The 24,021-nt window shown below is 41.7% G+C and overlaps 1 protein-coding gene across 13 annotated transcripts in view; it reads right to left on the bottom strand.

Annotated features, from left to right (window-relative positions):
• Cdk5rap2 (CDK5 regulatory subunit associated protein 2) overlaps positions 1-24,021 on the bottom strand; it is a 194,033-nt gene that overhangs the window by 155,798 nt on the left and 14,214 nt on the right. For 12 of the 13 annotated variants that reach the window (XM_076564372.1, XM_076564381.1, XM_076564376.1 and 9 more), the window contains exons 4-5: positions 3,839-3,949; positions 497-573 (exon numbers count right to left, since the gene is read on the bottom strand). In XM_076564372.1, coding sequence (XP_076420487.1) covers positions 497-573; positions 3,839-3,949 — 188 coding nt within the window. Of the gene's footprint in view, positions 1-496; positions 574-3,838; positions 3,950-7,162; positions 7,228-24,021 lie in introns of those variants that run through there. The other variant, XM_076564375.1, reaches the window with a different exon arrangement.

Consider the following 24,021-nt stretch of genomic DNA (forward strand, 5'->3'; position numbering starts at 1 on the left):
AATGTTCCAACTTTTCATTTATCATCTTTGTATTTTACAGTTACTGAGGCAATAAAATTTATACACGGCTAACTTGACTCTCACAAGCTGCTAGGGAAAGAAGCTAGACACAAAAGAGGACCTACTGTATAATCCCATTTATATCAAGTTCCAAAATAGGCAGAACTAAGCAATTGTGTTGAGAATAGTGGGTGTCCTGGGAAAAGGGGGATGCTCTGAGAACATGAAGGGAAGGGGGCATTCTAGAAGCTTGGTGATGTTTCCTTTCTGGCTCATTTGGGAATTCCACATATGTGCTTGCTTCATAAAATGTATCATGCTGTAATCTTCCTATAACCATGTATACTTTAAAAACAGTTGACAAACAATTAAATGAAAACTACAAGCTCCTTGGAAAACAAGTGGCTTAGAAAAGCAGCTGGCTGTGCTCCGCTGCCCGGGCCAACACCGACCCATGGGACCCAATGGCCAAGCTTTTGGGGTGACAGGTACTCACGAGGCTTTGACGAGCAACCGATCTCTCTCCTGGAGCTCCTGCTTCAGACTTTCCACTTCCACCTTAAGTTCAATGTTCTTCCAGAGACGACGAGGTAAGAAAAGATACAGTGTAAGGTGCAGGAGTAGCGAGCATTGATGGTGGGCAAACTACTTCTGGCTTGGACTGACTATGCCACCCTTGTAATAGCAGATGTTAGACTCCAAACCCTCATTAGCCCCGAGGCACAGAAAAAGGGAATTATTAAGTACTGGTGGTCTCAAAAGAAAGCCATGGATTCCTTTAAGACTTGGAACAATTATGTAAATGTTCCAAGTGTCTAACAGCCAGAGCATTCAAATATCTAGGCATAAATGTCATACAAGTGAGGCTGATTTAAAAATTGTTTGCCCTCCGCCAAGCAAATTTACAGTTTGCTTTTCCCATTCGAAGGCAATTACTTCTAGTTGTTTACAATCACGCATGTGGTTGTTGCAGTAGGAACGTGCTACAGATTTAAAAACAAAAATAAAATAAAACTTGTGAGTGGATAAATGGGAGGCCTGTCTTGTTTCCATGTGAGATTTCAGGATACTCACAAGAAGCCCAGCTTATGTGGGGAGCTGTGCGCTAAGGGATATCAGAGTCATCAACCTTCTTTCCCTTAAGGCACTGGAACAAAGGAAGTAGCACATGGCCTTGGGCTCACACTCACTCACATGAGAATACAAAGACAGAATTTTTGGCAGGTGGCAGCCAGTGGGAGGCAGCAGAGTAATGGTGGGCTTCGGACTTTGCCACAAATGCAGTCCAGACAGAATGTACAAAGGACTCATGTCCTGGAGACTCAGACACAGCATGCAGAGGTCTGATATCAAACCAAGATTTCTCTAAATTCTTGCTCTTATTTTTTTAATAACTCATGCTGATTTTACATTTTCTTCTACCCATTTGTATTTTTAAAATAATAACATTATCATAAAATGTGTAATCCAAAGGACATGCCTCCCTCCTTCCTGCCAAGTATCCCTGGGGAGAGAAGCATGCTCAGTCAAGAGTGCAGCCCACACTGAAGGACATGGGCCCCTTCACAGAAGGAGATGTCAGCAAGTCAGTGGACACATGTGTACTGACTTCACAGACACCTGAGTGCTAGTGACAGTCATAGCACTAAGGACACTGAAGTCAACATGACATACCTAAGCTTTTCCTTCATGCAAATAAAGCATCCAGCAGTGTGACCCTGTGCCAGTCCTTAGAGACACATCCCAGAGATAAGAAAGCAGAGCTGTGGCTGTTGGATCCCACACTATTAAGAGAGGACCAAGGTGTCTCCCTGAGGTGAGGACTGGGGAACCAAATAACATGGAGAGAAGCCTGTGCTGTTCTCTTGCCTGTCAGAGTGGAACTCAAGAAGTCTGTCTAGGAGGCAGAATTTTTCTCTCGAATAAACGTTCCTTTGGATAACAGACAAAACCCGGAGCGGCAGTGCACAGAGTCTTCATGTGTGCCTCTGTGAGAAATGCGCTGCAAGCCTTGGGTTCCTCCACCAGCTCCCACAGGGCAGAACAGGAGTGGGAGCTGACAGAGTGTGTTCTGTGAGCATGGCTTGTGTGCGAACTGATGGCTAGCTAGCATGCCTATGTTCCCCATGCACAGTATCTCAAGTTCTAAATGTGTGTGTAAGATGAGAACCGTTTCCAAAGCAAGAGTCAAAGAGCCTTCAAAGCACAAAATTGACTATTATAAAGCTATAAAAGAATAGCTAAAACAGCTCCTAAACTACTATTGGGAAAGACATCCAAGAAATCATTAAATGAAAACTGCAAAATGCAGAACAGAACTTGCTGGTACTTATGCAAAAGGGGGTTACACATAGACATTTATGTAAATTTCTACACAAAACTCCTCTGCACAGGGCATCAATAACACTGGTTAGATCCAGGGGCCCAAGGATCAGAGTACCATCTTTTTAGGACACATATTTTATGTTTTTAAAATTCTGAACCTGAACCACACACATACACCTACACAAAAGCTTGGTGAGGGAGATAATTCAACCAGGCCATCAGTCAGTGAAAAGAAGGAGAAGTAGTACATTGAAGCAGGCAGATCAGACTCAAAACCCATTGTGTATCATCATGACAGTAGGCAAGTTACTGACATTCCCCAAGCCTCTGTTTCCTCACTATAAGAGCAGATAATCTCCACTGTCTGGGACTGTCTTGACAATCACAGTAAAATGACCAATGTGTAAGAGCCCCAAGGAGCTGTGGACCCAGGGGCAGCAGATAGTTCGACATCCTGCCACCTCAAGGCCCGAGATGTTTGGCCCCAGTGCACAGTGTGCTCTAACTATTGGTTCCCCCTTGAAATTCTGGTTGCATCACCACTGCATCCTCTTTGTCTTTCCATGCTGACACTGCAGAAGACACTGTGCCTTCAGGGAAAAGGGAGCTTTTCAGAAACATAGCAAAATTCCTCTTCACGAAAGCCCAGGTAGCCCCCCCCAACTCTCACCCCACCTGCCACCGAGAGCACCTTTCCCCTTTCAAATGTTTCCACCAGCACCAACTTCAGAGGTGAGAAGATGGAATAATTCCTAGACCAGGGGCTAATCTACCAGCGAAAGCTAAGAAATAGGCATCTATGTACTGTTTGGACTCATGGCTTCTCTAGAAAGCCAAATTCTTCTTGCAGGTTCCAGAAACAAAGTTTGTTTACAGACACAGACCTGCAGGTTAACGCTTCAAATGCGAAGAGACTTTTCCTGACACTTGTAAGCAAGCACATAGGGATGGAGGAGTCAAACTGCAGAAAATCTACCCAGCCTAACTCTGGGCAGCCAGAGTCTACAAGTCAATGATGGTGGCTGCTCAGCACTGACTGCTCGCTGGAGCCATTCACCCATCACCCCCTTTACACCTGTCACCCCCTTCGCACCTGTCACCCTGCTTTCATCCAAACAGCCCCAGGGCTATCACTTCACTGTGGAAGCAAACCCAAAGAGAGGGGTGACTGGCTGAAAGTCACCCACCCCACTGGTTGCTAACACTGTCGTTCAATTACAAAGCCATCCTACTGCTCCACTGCCAGTTTCAAAAGAATAAATAATTATAAAAAGACAACTGAGACCAGGACTGTGAGTCAGAAATCAGATGTCAAAAAGATTAAAAGACTTCCTTAAGATCACACACCTCGCTTTACTGAGGGTTGTTCTAGCATCGTGTTCTTCCCCAAAATCAATCCAAATTAAATGACAACAGCTGTTCTTGCTAACTCTAAAAACAAATAGCAGTCAAATGTCTTCTGGGAAAACTATGAGCAAAGACACAAGGGACAGCAGCCAGAGTGGTCACTCACTGTCTTGTAGATGTGCTCGACGGGGCCAGTAAACTCCTGCTGCATCCTTTCCTCAAGGAAGTAGATGCGGAGCTTCAGGTTGAAGTTCTCCTTCTTCAGCTCGGTGATTTGCTGCAAAGCAAGCACAAGACAGTCACTACAGCAGCTGGGCCAAATGCCAGGAGAGCTGACCCTGGTGACAATGACACCAGTCCGCCAGGGCAGATGGTTCCCACTAGCCACAGTAGGACACTCTGAGCATCCAAATGAATACTGACAGGCATGAACAAGTGAAAAAGAAGGTATGACTCTATATCAGTGGGAGAAGGGGGAAGGGGGAGACTGGGTGATGGGGATGGGATGGTGGGATAGGAAGGGAAGAGAGAAATGAAGGACAACTGGAGCCACTGCTACCTAACTTTTACAGTAATACCGACTTAGATGAGAACCACCAACACTTGAAATGGCATCAGAGGACAGATCACCAAAGAGCAAAATATTCAAGCTCAACAGATCCCCCACAGAAGTCTTACTAGTTACATAAGAAATGGGGCTTTCACAATCTGGAAATCTTACAAATATCAACTCAATCAAGAAAATATAACTATTATCACCACTGATGGGTCAAGGCCATGGCATGTGCCTCCTTAAATAAATCACTGTGAGCAAACTATTCATCTAAAGCACTCCAGCCTGCAGTCATTAACCCGAATCCCATCAAGGAGTCAAACAGAATAATCTAAGTTAAAGGACTGTGCAAAACAATAGAGCTGAATTCTTCAAAAACCCTAATGACAATCTGGTAAAAATGGAGATCTTCTAAACAATGTGAGGTTACAGGAAACAAGACTGGAAAGCATCATGGAAGACTCTCAAATGTTTAAATATATATTACATATGGTAATGATAACTAGGGGAAATCAGAAAACAACTTTATGTTAGGTTGTAACATTAGGATTTTCTAGAAGAGTATCCTAACAAGACGACCCATACCTAAGCACATAACGTGCTATGTGGTATTCTCTGCAGCTATGTAAGAGTGTTGGATGAGAAAAGGGAAGATATATCAAATGTAGAACATTAACTGATAAATCTATAATGATCTATAATTTCACAACTACATACAATATAATTTCACAAATTCATACAATTTTCTGTATGTTTAAAATTTGTCAAAATAAGGGGGCAGGGCTATTACACAAAATGATATTTACTGAGACATAATTGTGTAAACAAATATTGACCTAGATAACTTAATATGTGGAGCCTCAACTCTGAAGCTACACTGTGAAAGTACCACCCCCATTATACACAAGATCAAGGATCATACCAATAGTATATCAGCTGGGCACATATCCTGCTGGGACTCCAACAACCTGATCCACCAGACTATGGGAAACAGGTGACACTTTGATTTGTTGATCCAGCATTCTGAGCAGGCTAACAAAATGACTAGCCTAACTCCAAGGAGACATTAACCTACACACTGAATTAACTTCCTATGACAAAAAAAAAAAAAAAAAAAAAAAAAAAAAACCACTACCACCATGCTTAAACAGCTAAATGTTTTCAAAGTCCTCCCACCATCCCCACATTCTGCTTCTTTGCTACATGCTTTAAATCTCTGCCTGGGGGTTGTGGGTGGTGTGGTGGGGATTCCTCTCCTCAGAACTGTAGTCAGGAATGACAGAAGCATGGGTAGAAAAGGACTTGAAATGAGTCTAGAATGATAGTTACCTGTTGGGGAGGAAAAGTGGGTGGCATTTGGGAATATCAATGAAGGACTCTTCTGGGGTGCTAAAACTACTGTTTCTTGTCATTCATTGATGATGGGGGTGGCATTTATTTTTCGATAATTCACTGAACTATTCACACATGTGTAGCAGGTATCTTATGCATCTTAAAGAATTTTAAATGTATGTATCTTAAAGAACTTTAAAGAGTTCTTAAAGTCAATAGTACATGGTTAATTTAAATTACTAAAGCCAACAGTCTATGGTTAAGTAAATCATGGTATGTCCACTGAATGGAGTATTACAAAGACATAACAAAGAACAGTTTGTGTACACATATGAAATTATCTCCAAGATGTACTGTCAAATAGAAACGTTATGGCATCAACATTATATAAGATACACTAGGTAGACTATTACATAAAAGAGGAGAGATAGTAAAATGGGAAAAAGAGAGAAGATGAAAAGGTCCAACATTTCAGTTAGACTCTGAGCCTCCGTCCCTTCCTTCCTTCCTTCCTTCCTTCCTTCCTTCCTTCCTTCCTTCCTTCCTTCCTTCCTTCCTTTCCTCCCTCCCTCCCTCCCTCCCTTCCTTCCTTTCTTTATTTTGGTTTTTCGAGACAGGGTATCTCTGTGTAGTTTTGGTGCCTATCCTGCATCTTGCTCTGTAGACCAGGCTGGCCTCAAACTCACAGAGATCCTCCTGGCTCTGCCTCCGGAGTGCTGGGATTAAAGGCATGTGCCATCACCACCCAGCGCAGAGCCTCTGTTTCTTTATCTCTAACATACGAATGATAAAATCAATCTCATGGGTTTCTGTGAGAAGAAAATAAACACTATATATAAGAAAATAAACAACTATATAAATAGGTAAAAGCTGGGCCAGACATGGTGGTATGCACTTATAATCCAGGAGGCGAATGATGGAGGGTGGTAAGGTTGAACAACCTGGGCAGCATAGTGACACTGTCTCAAACCACTTCCACAAAAAAATGTACAGCTTGTGCCTTGAAATGAATCAATCAGAAAAAGTACCAGTAAAGAAACCAATGTTATAAAAGAGAACCAAACAGAAATTATAAAACTGGAAACTAGAATAGCCAAAAATACAACAACTAAATAGACTCAAGACAGAGACAACCCCAAATTCAAATTAATAAAAATCCAACAGGAAAGAAGAATCAAAAGGAAACTTGAAAAACATTAATGTAGCCTCTGAGACAATAACCAAAATTCTAATGTTCATCAAAGTCTCTGATATATTAAAAGATAAATTTAAAAAAAAAAAAAAGAAGTATGTTTCAGGAAAAAAAATACCCAAAGAAATAATTTAAGACATTCTATTTGGAAAATGACTTAGGGCCTCACACCTAGACCATGGTGCACACTAGAGACAAAAACAATGCTTGAAAGCCTGAGAAATTTGACATATTACATGGGGAGGTTGGGGGGAGTCAAAAGGCAGCAGATTTCTCCATCACAGCTAGAGGCAACGTTACAGGCTGAAGGAAACTGCCATGCAAGATACTATAACAGGAACAATACTAATGAATGACAGTAAAACAAGGCACTCTGAAATGCAGGAAAATACAGAGATTCATCAGCAACAGACCTGCTCTAAAGGAAATGACAGAGGGAGTTCTTCAGATTGAAAGAAAATGATACCAAGGCAGTGTGGAACCCTGGAAGTAGAAAGAAAAGAAATGTCAATTGTTAATATCTGCATATTCAGTTACAGAAACTATTCAAATGAAAAGTCCATAAACTCTTTAAAATGGATGTGACAGGTGAAGTAAAATCATAACATAGACTGGGGAGAGGTGTCAAGTATGTTACTATAATACACTTGGGATAAAGACAACAGTAACATTGTCACATCTTACTATGGTGAAATGGAAAGAGGAGGGAGGAAACATAAAGGGCAATGGAGGGAGAGAGGGAGAAGAGAAGGAAGAATGGAAGAAGGGAGGGAGGAGGGGTGAAGGGAGAAGTCACCTCAAAAGCAGCCACTAAAATGTCTTAAAGATTTGAAGATAAACTATACAAAGATCTATTTAAAATAGAATCAAATATATTTAAATGAAGTATAAAAAGTATTCAAATACTGTAAAAAAGAGATTTGAAAAGAAAGTAAGACATCAGAAAACGTTTAAAAATTGTATGTCAAAAAAATTAAGTCAAAACACATTGATGTACATTAAATGCAAATGGAATAAACACCCCAGTTAAAATACAGAGACTGTTAGAAAAGATTTTAAAGCCAATTATGGGGCTGATGAGATAGCTAAGAAGCTAGACAAACTGAGTTCCAACCCTAGGACTCACATGGTAAAAGAAGAAAAACAACTCCTGCAAGTTGTCCTCAGAACTCCACACTCATTCCTGTAGCACACACATGTACACACACAAATAAATAAATAAATAAATAAATAAATAAATAAATAAATAAATAAATAAATAAATAAATAAATAAAATGTAAGTAAATGTGATATTTAAAAAGCAAATTAGGTGCTATATACAAGAAATTTATATGCCAGGCGGTGGTGGCACATGCCTTTAATTGAGGCAGAGGCAGGTGGATCTCTGTGAGTTTGAGGCCAGCCTGGTCTACAGAGCGAGATCCAGGACAGGCATCAAAACTACATGGAGAAACCTTGTTTCAAAAAACCAAAAGAAAAAAAGAAATTTATACTACATACCTAAGGATAGAAGTAAGTTAGTTACAAGTAAACAAGGAAGGCTGAAGAGACAATTCAGAGATTAAGAGCACTGGTTGCTTGTCTAGAGAACCCAGGTTTGATGCTCAGCACCCACATGGGGGCTCAAAAACATCTCTAATTCCAGTCCCAGGGAATCCAATGCCCTCTTCTGGCCTCCACACACACTGAATGCAAGCAGGCAGAACACCCACACATATAAAATAAAAATAAAGGTTAAAAATATTTTAAATGAACAGAAAAAATACAGTGTGTGAACCCTAAATACAAGATAACATCAAAGCAAACTCAGTCAAGAACAAGAGGGATACTGCACGATGATAAAAATAATGACCCCATGTGTACAAGCCTGGCACTGCAGTGTCAGATTCATGACACGGAACAGGAAGGAGAATTGCACCAATTAGTTACTGTTGGAGTTATCAATACTCCTTTCTCATTAATCAAGAAGGAAAAAAACAAAGCAAAAGTCAGAAAGAATGCATAACAACTTTAAGCAATACTATCAACCAGCAAGGTCTACCTTAAATTCAAGAAATGCTAACTAGGCACTCAAGTGAGCAGGGACTTTGCCAAGATATTCTAGGTCACAAAACAAACCTTAACACACTTAGAAACACAAAGCCAAACTATACTCTCTGATCATAATGCAATTATCCCAAAAGTCAGGAACTAAAAAGAACAGTGAAAAATCCCCAAATGCTTAGACATAGGGCAACACGCTTCTAACCAGTCCACACACGGATCAAGAAGCAGCTGCGGAGAAAACTAAGAGACACTCTGAATTAAACAAAAACAAAAAATATCATATATTAAAAATGGCTGGACACAGTGACATCAATGCTGAGGAGGAAATCTCTACTCTCAAATACTTTAGCAAAGAAAGGTCTCAAGTCAACAATTGAGGCCTCTAGCTCAGAAGCAGGAAAATGAGCAAAATAAACCTAAAGAAAGCAAAATTAAGGGTAAAATAAATACAAGACTAGAAATTGGTGAAATAGAAAGGGGAAAAAACCCGTGGCCCTACTGCAGCCTAGGTCTGTTTGATGTGGGTGGCATCTGTAGCCATGAGGGACATTCAGATTCCCAAGGTCTGGGCTGCCACCTAAGGATAAGTTGGTGTCTGATGGCCTCGATACTCGATGCCCATGAGGGTGGCCTGTGCTGCCACCTGGGGCCATGGTGATATCCAGACCCAGGCAGCTCCAGAGGACCATGTCCATGGTTCTACCATAACTGGTGTCTGTGTTGAAGTCCATGGCCCATGTAGCCACCAGGGGCCACGCAGAGGCCTGAGGTCTGGGACACAGCCTGTAGCCTGTTGGAGTCTGGGGGCCATGCTGCAACCGGCCATGATTTAAGTGGCCTGTGCTACCATCCAGGGCCATGGTGTCATCTGGGCACAGGCTGCTGCTGCTGGCCATGTCTGGGCCTATGGCCCTATAGCAGCCAGGGTTTGCGTTAATGTCCATAGTTCCTGTTGCTACGAAGCCATGTGGATTCCCAGGGTAAAGGCTGCCACCTGGGGCCATGTTGATGTCTGAGGGCCACACCACCACCAGGGCCATGCCAGTCTGAATAGCCTGCACTGCCACCTAGAGCCTTGGTGACATTCAGACCTGGGCTGCTACCAAGGACCACATCTGGGTCTATGGTCCTACTGAGCTGGAGTCTGTGTTGAAGTCCATGGTCTATGCTGCCATTGAAATCAGGTCAGCCACCTGAGTCCACATTGGTGACTGAGGGCCATGCTGCAGCTGGGGCCATGCAGATCTGAGTGGCCTGAGCTGCTACCCAATGCCATGGTAACACCCAGGCCAGAGCTGCAACTGAGGGCCATGTGTCCATGTGTGGGTCCATGGCCCTACTGCAGCCAGCGTCTGTTCTGTTGTCCGACTTTCCTGTTATAATCAAAGGCCATGTGGCTACCCGAGATCTGGAGCTCTGTCAGTGTCTGAGGGCCATGCCATCACTGGGGCTGTGCTGATCTGAGTGGCCTGAACTGCCACCTTGAGGCAATGGTGACATCTAGACCCAGCTGCTGCCAAAGACCATGTCTAGGTCCTCGGTCCCACCAAAGCCAGGGTCTGTGCTGCCACCAAAGGTTACACAAAAGCCCCAGGGCCGGGGCCCCAACCTGTAGCCTTGTTAGTGTCTGGAGATCATGGCCCCACTAGAGCCATCCTGATCTGAGTGGCCTGTGCTTCCACCTGGAGCCAGGATGTTGTCCAGGCCCAAACTGCTGCCAAAGGACATGTTTGGGTCCGTGTGGTCCTGCTGCAGCTGTGTTTATATGGGTCTGTGTTTATGTCAGTGGTCCATGTCACTTCAGGGGGGACATAGGAACCATTAATGGAATCACAGGGCCATGTTGAGCCAGTCCTGTCCTTCGCTGGCCCTGGATTAACTGGCCCTGCCCCTCACTGGACACTGCAGCAAGAGAGCTGCCCCCTACTTCCCAAGCCTCACCACTGGTAGTAGAGAGATGACCCTGATGGCATGGGCATAGGGGAATTGGTTCCACCCCTCGCCTGAGGAGGGTGGCCCCAATGGCTTGAACTTACCAGCTCAACTATCACTCAGGCCCACAGTTGGGCCTGGAGTTGCACGACCTAACATCTACCTCATCTAGGACCTGCTAGAGTTCATGGAAGGACTGGTCCTGTGTAACGGATCACTGCAGGATCTCCATGACTGAGGAAACAGCAGGATATTCGAGAGGAGTTTTGGTGAGGATCCAGTGATGATGGTGTACCAGAAACCAGAGGCCTTGAACAAAACCAATGACTCATTACAATGAACATTTGCAAGGAAAGCTGATTGGACAAAAGGGTGTACTGTGTCACACATCACATGCAGCTCCCAGTACCACCAGGACGAATAAGGTGTTGGAGAGGTGGGAAAGAGGGAGAAACAAAGAGGGTTTTGTTTTGTTGTTTTGTTTGGTTTGTTTTTCTTTCTGTTTTTGTTTGTTTGTTTGCTTGTTTTGATTTGATTTTTTTTAATTTTCATTTTGGGGGGGCTGCTGCAGGGGAGAGAGGATGATATGGAGGGACTCAGAAATGAGCAGAATAGGGGTGCATGTGAAATTCCCAAAAATTCAATAAAGAAATTATGTTAAAAAAATTTTTAAAGGGCAGAGGGAATCAACAGAGAAAACTTGAGTTTAAAATTTACTTTTTTCAAATTACAAATGAAACTAACAAATCTCTAATAATAGCATCAGAGAAGAAATAAAACAGAAGCATGTATGAGCCCCCAGGTTTAATTCCTAGTCTTCAAAGAAAATAAAAAAACTAGAAAAAAGGATGAACTAGGAAAAATCAACACAGATTCCACAATGATTAAAAGGATAACATGCACGATTCTCTGTCCAGACATCAGAGAGCAAATACAACCAACTCACCAAAGGAAAACACAATCTAAATAGTGATGTACCTATCTTCAAAACTAAATTTGTACTTAAAGTCTTATAGGGGCTGAGGATGTAAGTCAGGTGGTAGAGTGCTTGCTTGGCATGTTTGAAGCCCTGGCTTCCATCCCCAACAAAACATAAACCATTCATGGTGGTATAAGACGCAATGCCAGCCCTCGGGAGGCAGAGGCAGGAAGACCAGGAGTTTAGGATCAGTCTTGAGTACACAGTGAGTTCCAGGACAGCCTTGGGCTATATGACATCTTGTCTCAAATTAAAAAAGGAAAGAAGGAAGGGAGGAAGGGAGAGAGAGAGAAGAGGAAAGAAGGAAAATACAGATGCTGATGATTTCAGCAACAATTTCTATCAAATACTTAAATGAAAAGCAATGTCAGCAATGCCTGTTCTTTTCAACTTCTTCCAGAAATGGCAGGTTGTGGGTCTTTCCTCCTGGCTTTATGAGAACAACAAAAGCAGACAGAAATATTACAGGAAAACTACAGACTAAATCCTTCATGATAATAAACATAAAACCTTTGGCTGAAGCTAAAAAACTGAATAAACAGATTGCTACATCATTAGATTAACCCCAGCCACACAAGGGTAACTGACTGCTCCTCAGACAAGCCACATAAGCTGCCACACTAACAAACCAAAGAGTCAAAAAGAGTAACATCATATCAGCACATGCAGAAGATACATGTTACCAAACCCAACTTGCATTTGGGATATGGAGAGGGACTCGCCCAAGCAGGAATTAGAAACTTCATTAATTTGCTAAAAGTAACTATAGTGTATGTGTGTGTGTGTGTATAGCACACATAATATATATATATATATATGTTACATATGTGTGTATATATGTGTGTGTGTATATATACATATATATAATTTGTTATTTATTTATTTATTTCCCAAAGGAAGAAAAACTGAATGCTATTACCCTAACTTCAGGAATAAAGGAAGAATATGTACTCTCAGAATTGCTATTCATTTAAGGCACTCACATTAGAAAGAAAGAAACAGAGCTGAAAGAATCCACAAAAAGTTTCTAGTACCAAAAAGTAATTCTGGCAAGGTCATGCAAACACCCATTGTACTTCAATAGAGTAGCAACAAATGACCATAAACTGAACTTTTTAAGCAACAGCTGCGATAGCTCCAAAAATGAGACCCTTCAGTATAAGCCCAATAAGACACACAACTGTGTATTTAAAAATACAAAACATAGATGACACCCCTACAACCAATGTAAGTAAAGATTCTTAACAAATGCCTGGATTAGAAGACTCTGCTTACCAAAGTATCAATTCTCTTGAAATTTACTTAAAGATTTAACACAAATCCAATTAAAACACTAGCAGAGTTTTTTGTAAACACAGGCAAGCTGATTATAAAGTTTACTTGAAACAGTGAAGAGCCAGATAAATTGAAACCATCTAGAAAGAAGAGAATGTAATGTGGAGGCAGGAAATATTGAAAAATACCCTTCCACACACGGCCAGGAGAGTTCTGTCATCTGAGTGAAAGCAAGCAAAGGAAAAAGCAAGCAGAGAGCTGGTTCAGGAGCTAAGGGGTCTGCACCAAGGCTGAGAACCCGCACAGTAGAAGAAAAGACCATCAAGTTGTGCTCTGACCTCCACACATGCAGTGTGGTGCACACTGCCCATGCACACACGATACATAAATGAATGAATGAAAAGGAGAAAAAAGAGTCTTCCGTTCAACAAATGATATTAGAACTGGATATCCTTTTATGAAAAAACTCACCTTGACCTAAATTACATCTTAAACAGAAGTTGATTTAAATTAGCTCACAAATCTAAATGTGACACATAAAACAATATGATTGTTTTAAAAATATATATAAAAGAAAATTGTTGTGCTCTAGAACAAGGCAAACAGTTCTTTAGACATAACACTGAAGGCATGATCCATAACAGAAAAAAAATCAATAAATTGGGCTTCATGAAAATTTAATGCTTGCTCTGAAAAACAGTGTTAAGAGAATGAAAAGACAAGCTGCACTCTGGAAGAAAATATTTGCATATCACATATCTACATAAGAATTATATCCAGAATACATAATACCTCTCCAAATATAACTGTAAGAAAACAACCAAAATCCCAATTTTTCTTGGAGGAAAAAAAGGCAGAAGACTTGAGCAGAAAGTTCACAGCAGAAGATATGCAGATGGTAAATAGGCACCAAAAAAACCCAAAAACCAAAAAACATTTCAACATCCTTAGCTTTTAGGGAAATATAAAATAAAACTATAATGAGAAATACATCTATTATAAGAGCTAAAACTACTTTTTAATTGACAACAGCAAATGCAGAAGGAAATGAGAAGCAAGCAAAATTCTCGCTCTGTGGGATGCAAAATGGAACAGCAACACCAATTAGCAGTTTGGCAGTTTCTGACCAAAACCTACACTTACCAATGATGCTATAATTTCACTCCTACTGACTAAAGAAATGGAAACCTATGCTAACACAGAAACTTGGACACAAAGGGCTGCTGTAGCTTTATTTTTAAGCATCGAAAGCTGGGAAGAAGTCAAAAGCCCTTCAAAACCCTAATGGACAAACAGTTACACTGATACTTTGAAAGAGCATCAGCAGCTATGGGATGCAGACGATGAATGGGTTTCAAGGACATGCCACCAGAAGGAAGTCTGTCTCAAACATTACATTAATACATGCTTCCATGTATGTGATATTCCAGGAAAAAGAAAATTATAGGGATGGAGAAAATAGACCACTAGTTGTCAGAAGTTTGTGGCAGAAAGAGGGTTTGACCACAAAGAGACAACACAAGGGAATTTTTGTTACTATGGAACTGTTGTACATGCTGATTCTGGTAATGATTGCAAAAGCCTAGAACTGCACACAGGGAGAGAGAGAGAGAGAGAGAGAGAGAGAGAGAGAGAGAGAGAGAGAGAGAGAGAGAGAGAGAGAGAGAGAGAGAGAGAAAACCTATAATCATATATATTTTAGTTACTATTAGTTACAGGAACATACAAGTCAAAATTCATCCAATACTTAAAACTGGTAAAATTTATTTTATAGAAATTATACTTTAATGAAGTTAAATAGAATAGCCCTAGTCTACACAGTGAGTTCCAGGCCTGCCAGAGAAATGTTATAAAAAGAAAGAAGGAGGGAGGGGAGGACGGAGGGAGGGAGGAAAGGAAGGAAGGAAGGAAGGAAGGAAGGAAGGAAGGAAGGAAGGAAGGAAGGAAGGAAGGAAGGAAGGAAGGAAGGAAGGAAGGGAGAGAGAGAGAGAGAGAGAGAGAGAGAGAGAGAGAGAGAGAGAGAGAAAGAAAGAAAGAAAGAAAGAAAGAAAGAAAGAAAGAAAGAAAGAAAGAAAGAAAGAAAGAAAGAAAGAAAGAAAGAAAGAAAGAAAGAAAGAAAGAAAGGAGAAAGACAAGTGACATAAGGCAGCTGAACAGGGTAAAAATAGGAATAGCCACACTTGGACTCTTGCACATCATCACATGTACATAGTCAAAAGGCTTCCTTTTGGGAATTTTAAAATAATTAAGGTCATACATTATTCTGTTTTTAAAGATTTATTTTTGTGTGTAGTTTCTGTGTATGTACATGTGTACGCATGTACATGGAGACCAGAAGAGGGCATCAGATATCCATTTCTACCACTCTCTGTCTATTCCTTTGAGACTGGGTCTTTCCTTTAACCTGAATTCATAGAACAGAAGCCAGAAAACCCCAATAATGCTCCTGTCTCTGCTGACCTTGAAGCTGAGTTACAGGCATGTGCAAGACTCCTAGTCCCATAGGTGCTAGGACCCAGACTCTGGTCCTCATGACTGCCTGCAAATGTTCTTAACCACTGAACCATCTCCATATCCCACATACACCATTCTTTTTAACAAATACAGTTTTAGAACTGGATAAATGAAAAGCATATTCTGTGTTCAATATACTTTTTAAGCTTTATACCCTTGCCCTCTTGTTAATAATACTTAAGGCTTCAATTCTGTGGCTAACAGGAATAGCACAAGAAACAACTGGAAGGTTCATTAAAGCTCCTTTTAAATGTTTAAGAAAACAGCATGTAAAACATTCATTCAAACAAAACTCTACAGTGCCAGATGCTTCCTATAAAGAGAAACCTTATTCTATTACTCAGCTACCAATAAAATATTTATGGCAGTTGCTTAGAATGCTCACATTGTACATAAAACTAAAATTCTTAACAACACTTGAAAGAATATTTGTCCTATTTATAAAGAATTGTTTTAAGCATAAGGTCAAGCAAATGTGCCTTCATAAGGTCAAGCAAATGTCAGAAAGACCCAAATGAAAAGAATTCGACACAAACACTTTCTTTCCAGCCGTCTGGCCAGATGGCCAGTCAGTTCTCTGTCTAGCATCACTTGCCCTCAAGTTTTCTCTGGCTGGACTGGTAACTCTTCTGGTGCTTCCTCTGTTCTATCCATCCTAGCAACACTGCACTGTCCCCTGGTCACTCACCTTTCAACCCTCCTTACCTCTGAGAGAAAACAGCTCCATCTCATGTGCACTTGTCTGAAACACACGTGAGAACTACAACACTGGCCAGATGCTTGGGTCAAGGAAAAAGAGCCTTGCTGTCTTCAGTCAGACAGATCTGCTCATGACACTCTGCTGCATAAACCCTTCAAGGCTTTTGTTGTTGTTGTTGTTGTTGTTATTTGTTTGTTTGTTTCTGTTTGCTTTTCCCATCACTCTTACATTCAAATATGTCCCAAAGTGCTATATAATCTGGCTCCTGCCCACCATGCCAGACCCATCGGCGATCATCATCTCCCCTGTTCACAATGGTCCAGCCTCACTAACTTCCTTTCTGGTCCTTGAGCCTCAGCGCTCTTTCTGCTGTACCTTCTGGTACCTCTGTCTTATCCTTTCCACCTGAGCTTCAGCATCATCGACGAACTGCAAGACCTCAAGTGATACACATCTCCACCAGCCACCACGCCACCCTCTGCAACAGCTATGCCTTTTTATCTTACCGATTTACATGTTTTTTCTTTGTTATCGTGTTCATTACATGGATTTAATCCATTTTTGTGGACTAGGTAGGACCTAACCCTTCATCAGTTTCTCAGATTTAAGCACTGTATTGAGAACAAGTGGACACTCAACCAACATTTAAGTGAATAAATAAATTAATAAACAAACACAGTCTAACTACTTTACTAGCTGCATAATCACAGTCAGGTTTATTCTGTCTGTCTGCCTCAGTTCTTCCACCTGTAGAAATGGGCCAGAATTAAATAAGTATTAAAAGAAATGAGTCACAACATTTAGTATAGTGCCTACCACAGGCATAAGAGTTTAAATGACATCAGGACCTGGGAGATGGCTCAGTGAGTAAAATGCTTGCCACATAAGCTCAAAGACCTGACTTCGCTCCCCAGAATCCATGTAAACCCAGATGCAGTAGCACCCATCTACATTGCTAGCACCCCTCTGGTGAGAAGGGGAACGGAGACAGGCGAATCCCAGGAAGCTCTCAGGTCAGCTAGTCTGACATAAACAGGGTGAAGAGGCAAGAATTAGGTTGCCTCTGACTTTCACACACATGCACCATGTGCACAACTAAATGCCCAAACATAAACACATATACACACAAGCACACACTCGAACAAGCACACTTGCACATACATATTCACACTATCATACACAAGCATAGTATACACACACACACACTTTACAGAAAAGAATTCAAACTACAATAATGCTTTCCTTGTACACATGTTCCCCTCTACGAGATACAAATTCAAAGGGGAAAAAAAACATGATGTGGAAGAACTGAGAACTGCTTGCTATGTGAGAGGAATAAACAGTCCCAAATATAAACCCACCAAATATGCCTTAGAAACATAGTGCTCAAAAGTAACCTAACACTGGGGCTGCATCGGCCTGCCACACTCCAACCCTCAAAAGCCTCCAGCCCACACTGCTGGGAACTGCAGTCATCTGAAATGAGAGGGTCCTATTTGCAAGATCTGCCTCTGGGTGACTCTGGTTCTCCTGCTCCCACTCTCCACCAAAAGCCTTGGCTGGCTGCAAGTTCCACCCAAAGGAGACGAAAAACAAAAGTCAACTGCACAAAAAAGAACTAGGCCCACCTCAGCAGAGCATAAGCAAAGTACCTCCCTCTGTTTCCTGGCTTGTCAGAGCTCCAAAGCCAAAGGCCTAGCATGTCATTCTTTCAGAGCAAGAGCTCTGGGGTGGCAGAAACCGACTCTGCTGCTTCTTCTGAGTCGTGTGACCTTGGGAAGATTATTTAACATCTTTGAGTCACTGTTGGCTCATCTCTAAAATGAGAATAAAATCAATTACCTTGAAGGGATGTTGTGACAACTAAATGAGCTAAGCACCTGGCAGAGCCTCGCACTTAGCAATCCGTAAACAGGGCAGAGCTTTTAAAAGGAGCCGTTTCTCACTGTAGCCCTCCACAACCACAGCTTTGGGTTAACACTTTTTTACCCTCTTTGCATGTACAAAAATTCTTATCTCACCCAGACATAACGAAGCCCATGCACTCTTGCCTCCCAAACTTCATCTCTGGTGAGCAATACCGTGTATAAGAATACTCTGCCAACAGCAGCCAAATGAGTTAGTAAAGTGAGGAGGACGCTTTGGAATTTGTTTCTGATGCCAATCCACTCCCCAGAGTCATCAAACCATCAAGAACACTTTCCTAAGCAAATATCTATTGATTCACCAACAAAACTGCAGCAGTAATATCATGGATCCCAGCCAAGCATGGTAGCTCACGCCAACAATCCTAGTACTCAGACATCTGAAGCTAGAGAATCACAGCGAGTCAAAGGCTAGCCTGGGCAACATAGTGAGTGCAAAAGCTATGTGACTAGAGAAAAAAAACCTGTCTCAAAACAAAACAAAACAAACAAAAAAACTAAAGGCTGGAGAGATGGCTCAGTGGTTAAGGGCATGTACTGCTCTTCCAGAAGACCTGTGTTGGAGTCCCAGCACCCACATTAGACAGCATACAACTGCCAGTAACTCCAACTCCAGAGGAATTGCATACCTCTGGCCTCTCTGAGCATCTGCACACATATGCACATCCTCACATACACACATACACATATACACACATAATTTAAATAAAATTAAATCTAAAAAAGAAGCTGGTTTAAAAACAACTATATAACATATGGCACATAACCACCTCATCAGTCAGTTCTCTGCATATGCTTTTCAGTCTTTGCTCATAAATAAACATTTACAGCATCACAATGTAGGTGAGTTTGTAGATCCCATTGCTTTCATGTAATATTACACCATAGGTATGTTTTATGCTGTTACAGAGGTAAACATAATTATCACTTTATTTAAGATTATATATAGGTATTTTGCCTCCATGTGAGTCTATGCACTATGTGTGTGCTAGTTATCACTTTAAAAGACTGCACTAGGATGGGGAAATAACTTAGTAAAATGCTTCCTTGTTATGCAAACATAAAGATCCAAACCTGACCCCCAGGGTGACAATGTAAGCCTGTAATCCTACACTACCGAGAAAAAGACAGGAAAATTCCCGGCACTTCCTGGCTGAATCAGTAATTTCCAAGCTCAGTGAGAAACTTTTGTTTCAAAATACAAGGTGGAAAGAGATTGCAAAAGGCATTCAATGATGACCTCTGACCTTTACATACACATATACACATGAGCACACACTCTCATACACATAAACATGTGTGTGTACACACACAAAGATAGCATCAAGTTTCGCTGATGAGTGAAAGTCAATTACTCAGCATTACTCTACTGAGCATTCATGGGTTTAGTACGCTGTGGTAAAAAGTGCACAGGCTTCACAACCTGAAAGATAAAGTCTAAACTCATACCAGGCTCACAGGCAGGTCATTTCATCTTTGCAACCGCCGCTTCCTCATTTGTGAAATAGACTCAAAACAAGCTTAATCCAAAGAGTAAAAGAGACGACAAATGTAAAATATAATTTCCCTTGCTCCCAATTTTTCACAATTATACACAATGTGGCAAGAAATACCTTCATGAACAGAAATTTTTTTTTCTTTCCCTTCCAGTGGGTTGTTTAGGATAAATTTCCCCAAAATGGATTACTGGGCTCAAGAGTAATTTTATTTTTATGACTATCAAAATCTCTTTCCAAATGGCCTTCAAAAAGATTATAAAAATTTAGACTGCCCAGCCAACCATCTGGCCAGGTTTTTGGAGGGCATGGCCAGGACACACAGAAGTATGGGAACTCAGAAGGCTCAATCTATGCCATGCCACTCCACAAATCCCTGTGCCCGACAATTAGCAGTCAAAAGCCCAACTTGACTCCTGGACACTGCAAAGAGCCCATGTCATACAGGTAAGTCCACAAAGAGTGGCTGTGACCTCCTTCTGTGCACTCTAGGCTTGGCTACTTCCACCTGTCTGTATCCCACCAGGTTCTTGTGCCTCTGCCCTGCTCCCCGCTCTCCCCACTCTTAGCCTCACCTCCTTTTCATTTCTGCTTTTTTTTCGTGTCACTCTGGTTCCACATGCCCCATCCTCATTATAATCTGTCTCTGTCTAGCTGTGCTATCTCCATTCATTTTATTAACAACTGCCATAGAATAACCTATTTGTTGAAGGCCCGATATGCCAGGCACAGTGTTCACCACGAGCTTATGAGATAAATATTATGTTTCCCATTTTACAGAGGAAGCAATCAAAGCCTAGTGGTTCAGTATGTCATGCAGTTCCTCATTCAATCAACATGTGCTTGTTAAAAGTCTACTATTTTATTAGGTTCAGTGTTGAGTACAAGACAGAAAAGTGATACATGTTAGCATGTATACAAATACATACATAATGACAAACAGCTGTAAGAGCCTGACTGATTGCTAGAAGACAAAATAATGAACTGGGACACAGCACTAGGGATAGCCTTTCTAAGCAGGTCAAATTAAAATTAAGACATGAAGGTCCAGACAACCAAGGAAAGGGAGACACAGTATCCCCAGCCAGGGTGGATCATCCGTGAAGGCCCTGACACAGGAAGAAGCTGGGTGTGGTGGAGAAGAGCAGTTTGTGTGATGGAGCACTTTGTGCCACAGAGACAGGAACATGTTGAGCACCAAGCAACAAGGAACTGCCCATCACATTGGGCAGGACCTTGTGGGCCATGGCAGGAACTTAGGAATTTTATTTCAAGGACAAGAAAACACAAAGGGACCAGCAGAAAACAGAAACTGATATGCAGAACTTGGGGCATTGGTTAGAAACCATCAGCTTAGGGCAGACTTCAGCAGGCTGGACATGACTCTAGGTTCTTCCTATACCAAGACTCAAAAAATGCTATGTAACTATGAAATACCCAACTAGCTTCACTTTCACTGGAAGTTCTGGAAGCCACCTATAAAGGACCACTGGTCAGTAAGTTATCAAATGAGATCTAAAACCCAATTTTCATCACCTTAAAATCCATGCTGGGCACACATCACAGTGATTCTGAAAGCTAACAGACTGTAGACATGGGGTAGAGGACAAGGGGGCTGCTCTCCAGTGACAAACGACCTACAGCACAGGTATTACAGAGCAAATTTCAAGATATGAACCTTGCTAATCAGATTAGACATTCAAATCTGAGCAACTGCCTCAGCTGAGGCCAAGCTTTTCAACAAGTAGGAATAAGGGCTTTGACCTAAGAACTCCAGAATCACTAGTAGATCAGGTTGGGACATGATGCAGACCAGCTTTTCAGTCTCACCTACCCAGGTTTCTCCCAGTTCCTTGGAGAAGATACTAGTGGGAAGTCAATCCTACTCTAGGGTCTACTGTTGGCCTACATGTGATTTTGATTTAAAGCTTGGGGCATCCAGAACTCCCATTTCCATCATTTATCCCCCCCAAAAAAGAAGTATGCAAATATAAAGACAAGATGCACAAGGACAGTTACCACAGTCTCATTTGTAACTTTGAGAAATGAGAAACCTGAAGGTCTAACAGGAGGCAATTAAGGTCCAACACACCCATTTGAACACTGGTCCCTAACTGATGCTTCCATGAGAACAAGTGAAAAGGAAACTATTCATGCCACTCCCTGTCAAAAACCAGAGTTGAACTCTACTATTCACACCAGATATGGGGTCTTCCTCATTCATCCACAATCATTTTTTAAGGGACAATGTGCCTAGTCCAGGTCCCAGCAGATAAACACAGGCCTTCACAAAAGGCTGACTTCACCAGGTCCTGTTTGCTCCAAAGAACCTACTACACACCATCTAGAAAGCTCAAAATCAGGCTTCCAGTGAACTAAATAAGGCCTTCCATATGTACAGCTGACATTATCATCAGTCAATATAAACAATCAGTGACCAGGTACCAGTTTCAATACACAAAGGAAGGAGCCTAGTATTCACATTAGTGTTTGTACAACACTGTGAAACCCCAAGGAAGATCTAGTGCCATAAGGCTTGGGTTCAAAGGCTGAGTGAGTCCCTAGCCCTTTGGGCTTCCAGGCCTTGGCTTGTCAAATGACCAGAGCTCCTCTAGCTCTGCAGCTATGACCACACACTCTCTACACATCTCACTTATGCTCTGACTCAGGTCTCGGCATCTCTGGCCTCTATGATAAAATCTCACTCTCCACAGCTTCCCTCTTCACCCCATGTTTTGATTCCACTCTCCACATCTCTAAGCTCATGATCTAACCTACTCTCCACATCTCTTGCCTCCATGCTTGGACTCCACTCTGCATTCATCTCTTTCGTGCCCTAGGGTCTGGCTCTGCTCTTTCTATACTAGACCCCTCAGGTCTCCTCTAGCCTTATCACCTTGCCACCAGCCTTGTCCTCCTCAAAACTCTACTCCTTACATTCACAGAGCTGGGTAATCTTTTGAAAGTACGATTTCCAGTCATTTACTTCCCTTATCTATTACTGGTCCCCTTTCTCCTTCAAGGCAAAAGTCAGCAGTGCAAGAGTCCAGAACTGGACCTACTTCTAAGCTATATTTCCTTGAGATAGCATCATTCTGAGCAAAACATTCTCACAGTTTCCTGGCTTTATTAACATGTTCTCTCAATACTACATGTGAATCTTTGTCTACATAGTATCTCCAAGCCCTCTTCCCTTGCCCAACCCCTACCTGTCCGTGATATCCACAGGTGACCACACAGTACCCTCTGCTTGTGCACTCACTGCATCACCAAACTGTCTTCCTATCCATCTTTCCAATCAGACCATAACAGGGAAACTTACCTGGGCAGAACCCATTGCAGATTCCCCAACCCCTGACAGACAACCTGACTTGTCCTTGTGAAACTGTTTATTGAACAGATAAACTCTTGAGCAAAACCACAAGCAGATCAATGTCTTCCTAAACTCTAGTTAAATGCAACTGCTGCTGATCACACAGTAGTCACCTGAAACTAGAAGGAGTTTCCTTTTTAATTCAAAATTATTCTGTCTCCCTCTAATATGCATGATGCTTTAAATCCTGCTTTAGATGCCAAGTTCTTTTCCTATAAGCATCTCCCAGAAAGCTCAGAGTACCACCACAGAGATTGAAGCTACAAAATGTAGCTCAAGCCAAATGAAAAATTTCAGTGACTTATAAAGACCTGAAAGGGAGACAGTGAGAACAGTGTGGTCATTTCAATTTCAGCTGCAGAATTTGCTCTCGAAAATGCTACAATAAAAAATATTAATGCCATAAAAACCTAACAGCAGCCAAAGGACCACAGTCATAAAGAGAAAACATAAATTCTAAAACATATTGGCATAGAAAGCTCTCCCTCACCTTCAAGAAAAATGAGATTTTGGCCATCAAGAACAATCTGAGCAAGAGAAACTTCAATCACAAGGCAGAGCTGAGAAAAATGACAGTAATAAGACAGTAAGGAGAAGGAGGGCCACCAGACACCTGGGTGTACTCAATGATAGGACAGAGGCTCCATCCTCCTAACAGCCCACTGTAAAGGAGAGGAAATACAGGGAGGTCAAGCGGCTGGCCGAAAGTCACCAGCAAAAGGGGATCAACAGACAGTCTATGTGGAGAAGTTGTGGTCCTTAGTAAGGTCCTCTGAGAACACCTTTGCTACATTACATCCCCAAGCCTCAGTATCTCTTATGTATCTTAAATAGGGCAGGATTCAGTGTTCAGTATTCCTTTGGGTTCAAAAGGCAGATGCAAAGCCAAAATTATACAATGCTGCTAAATGTCCTCATCTGATAATGAAATTTAAAACTGTGTTCTTCAACAACAAATAATAACTCTTGATCTTGCAAAAATGCTTTAATATTAAAAGGATATCAATGAAGAGATTCATACTGAAAGTGCC

The sequence above is a fragment of the Peromyscus maniculatus genome, chromosome 2 (genome assembly GCF_049852395.1).
Source record: "Peromyscus maniculatus bairdii isolate BWxNUB_F1_BW_parent chromosome 2, HU_Pman_BW_mat_3.1, whole genome shotgun sequence".
NCBI lineage: Eukaryota > Metazoa > Chordata > Mammalia > Rodentia > Cricetidae > Peromyscus > Peromyscus maniculatus.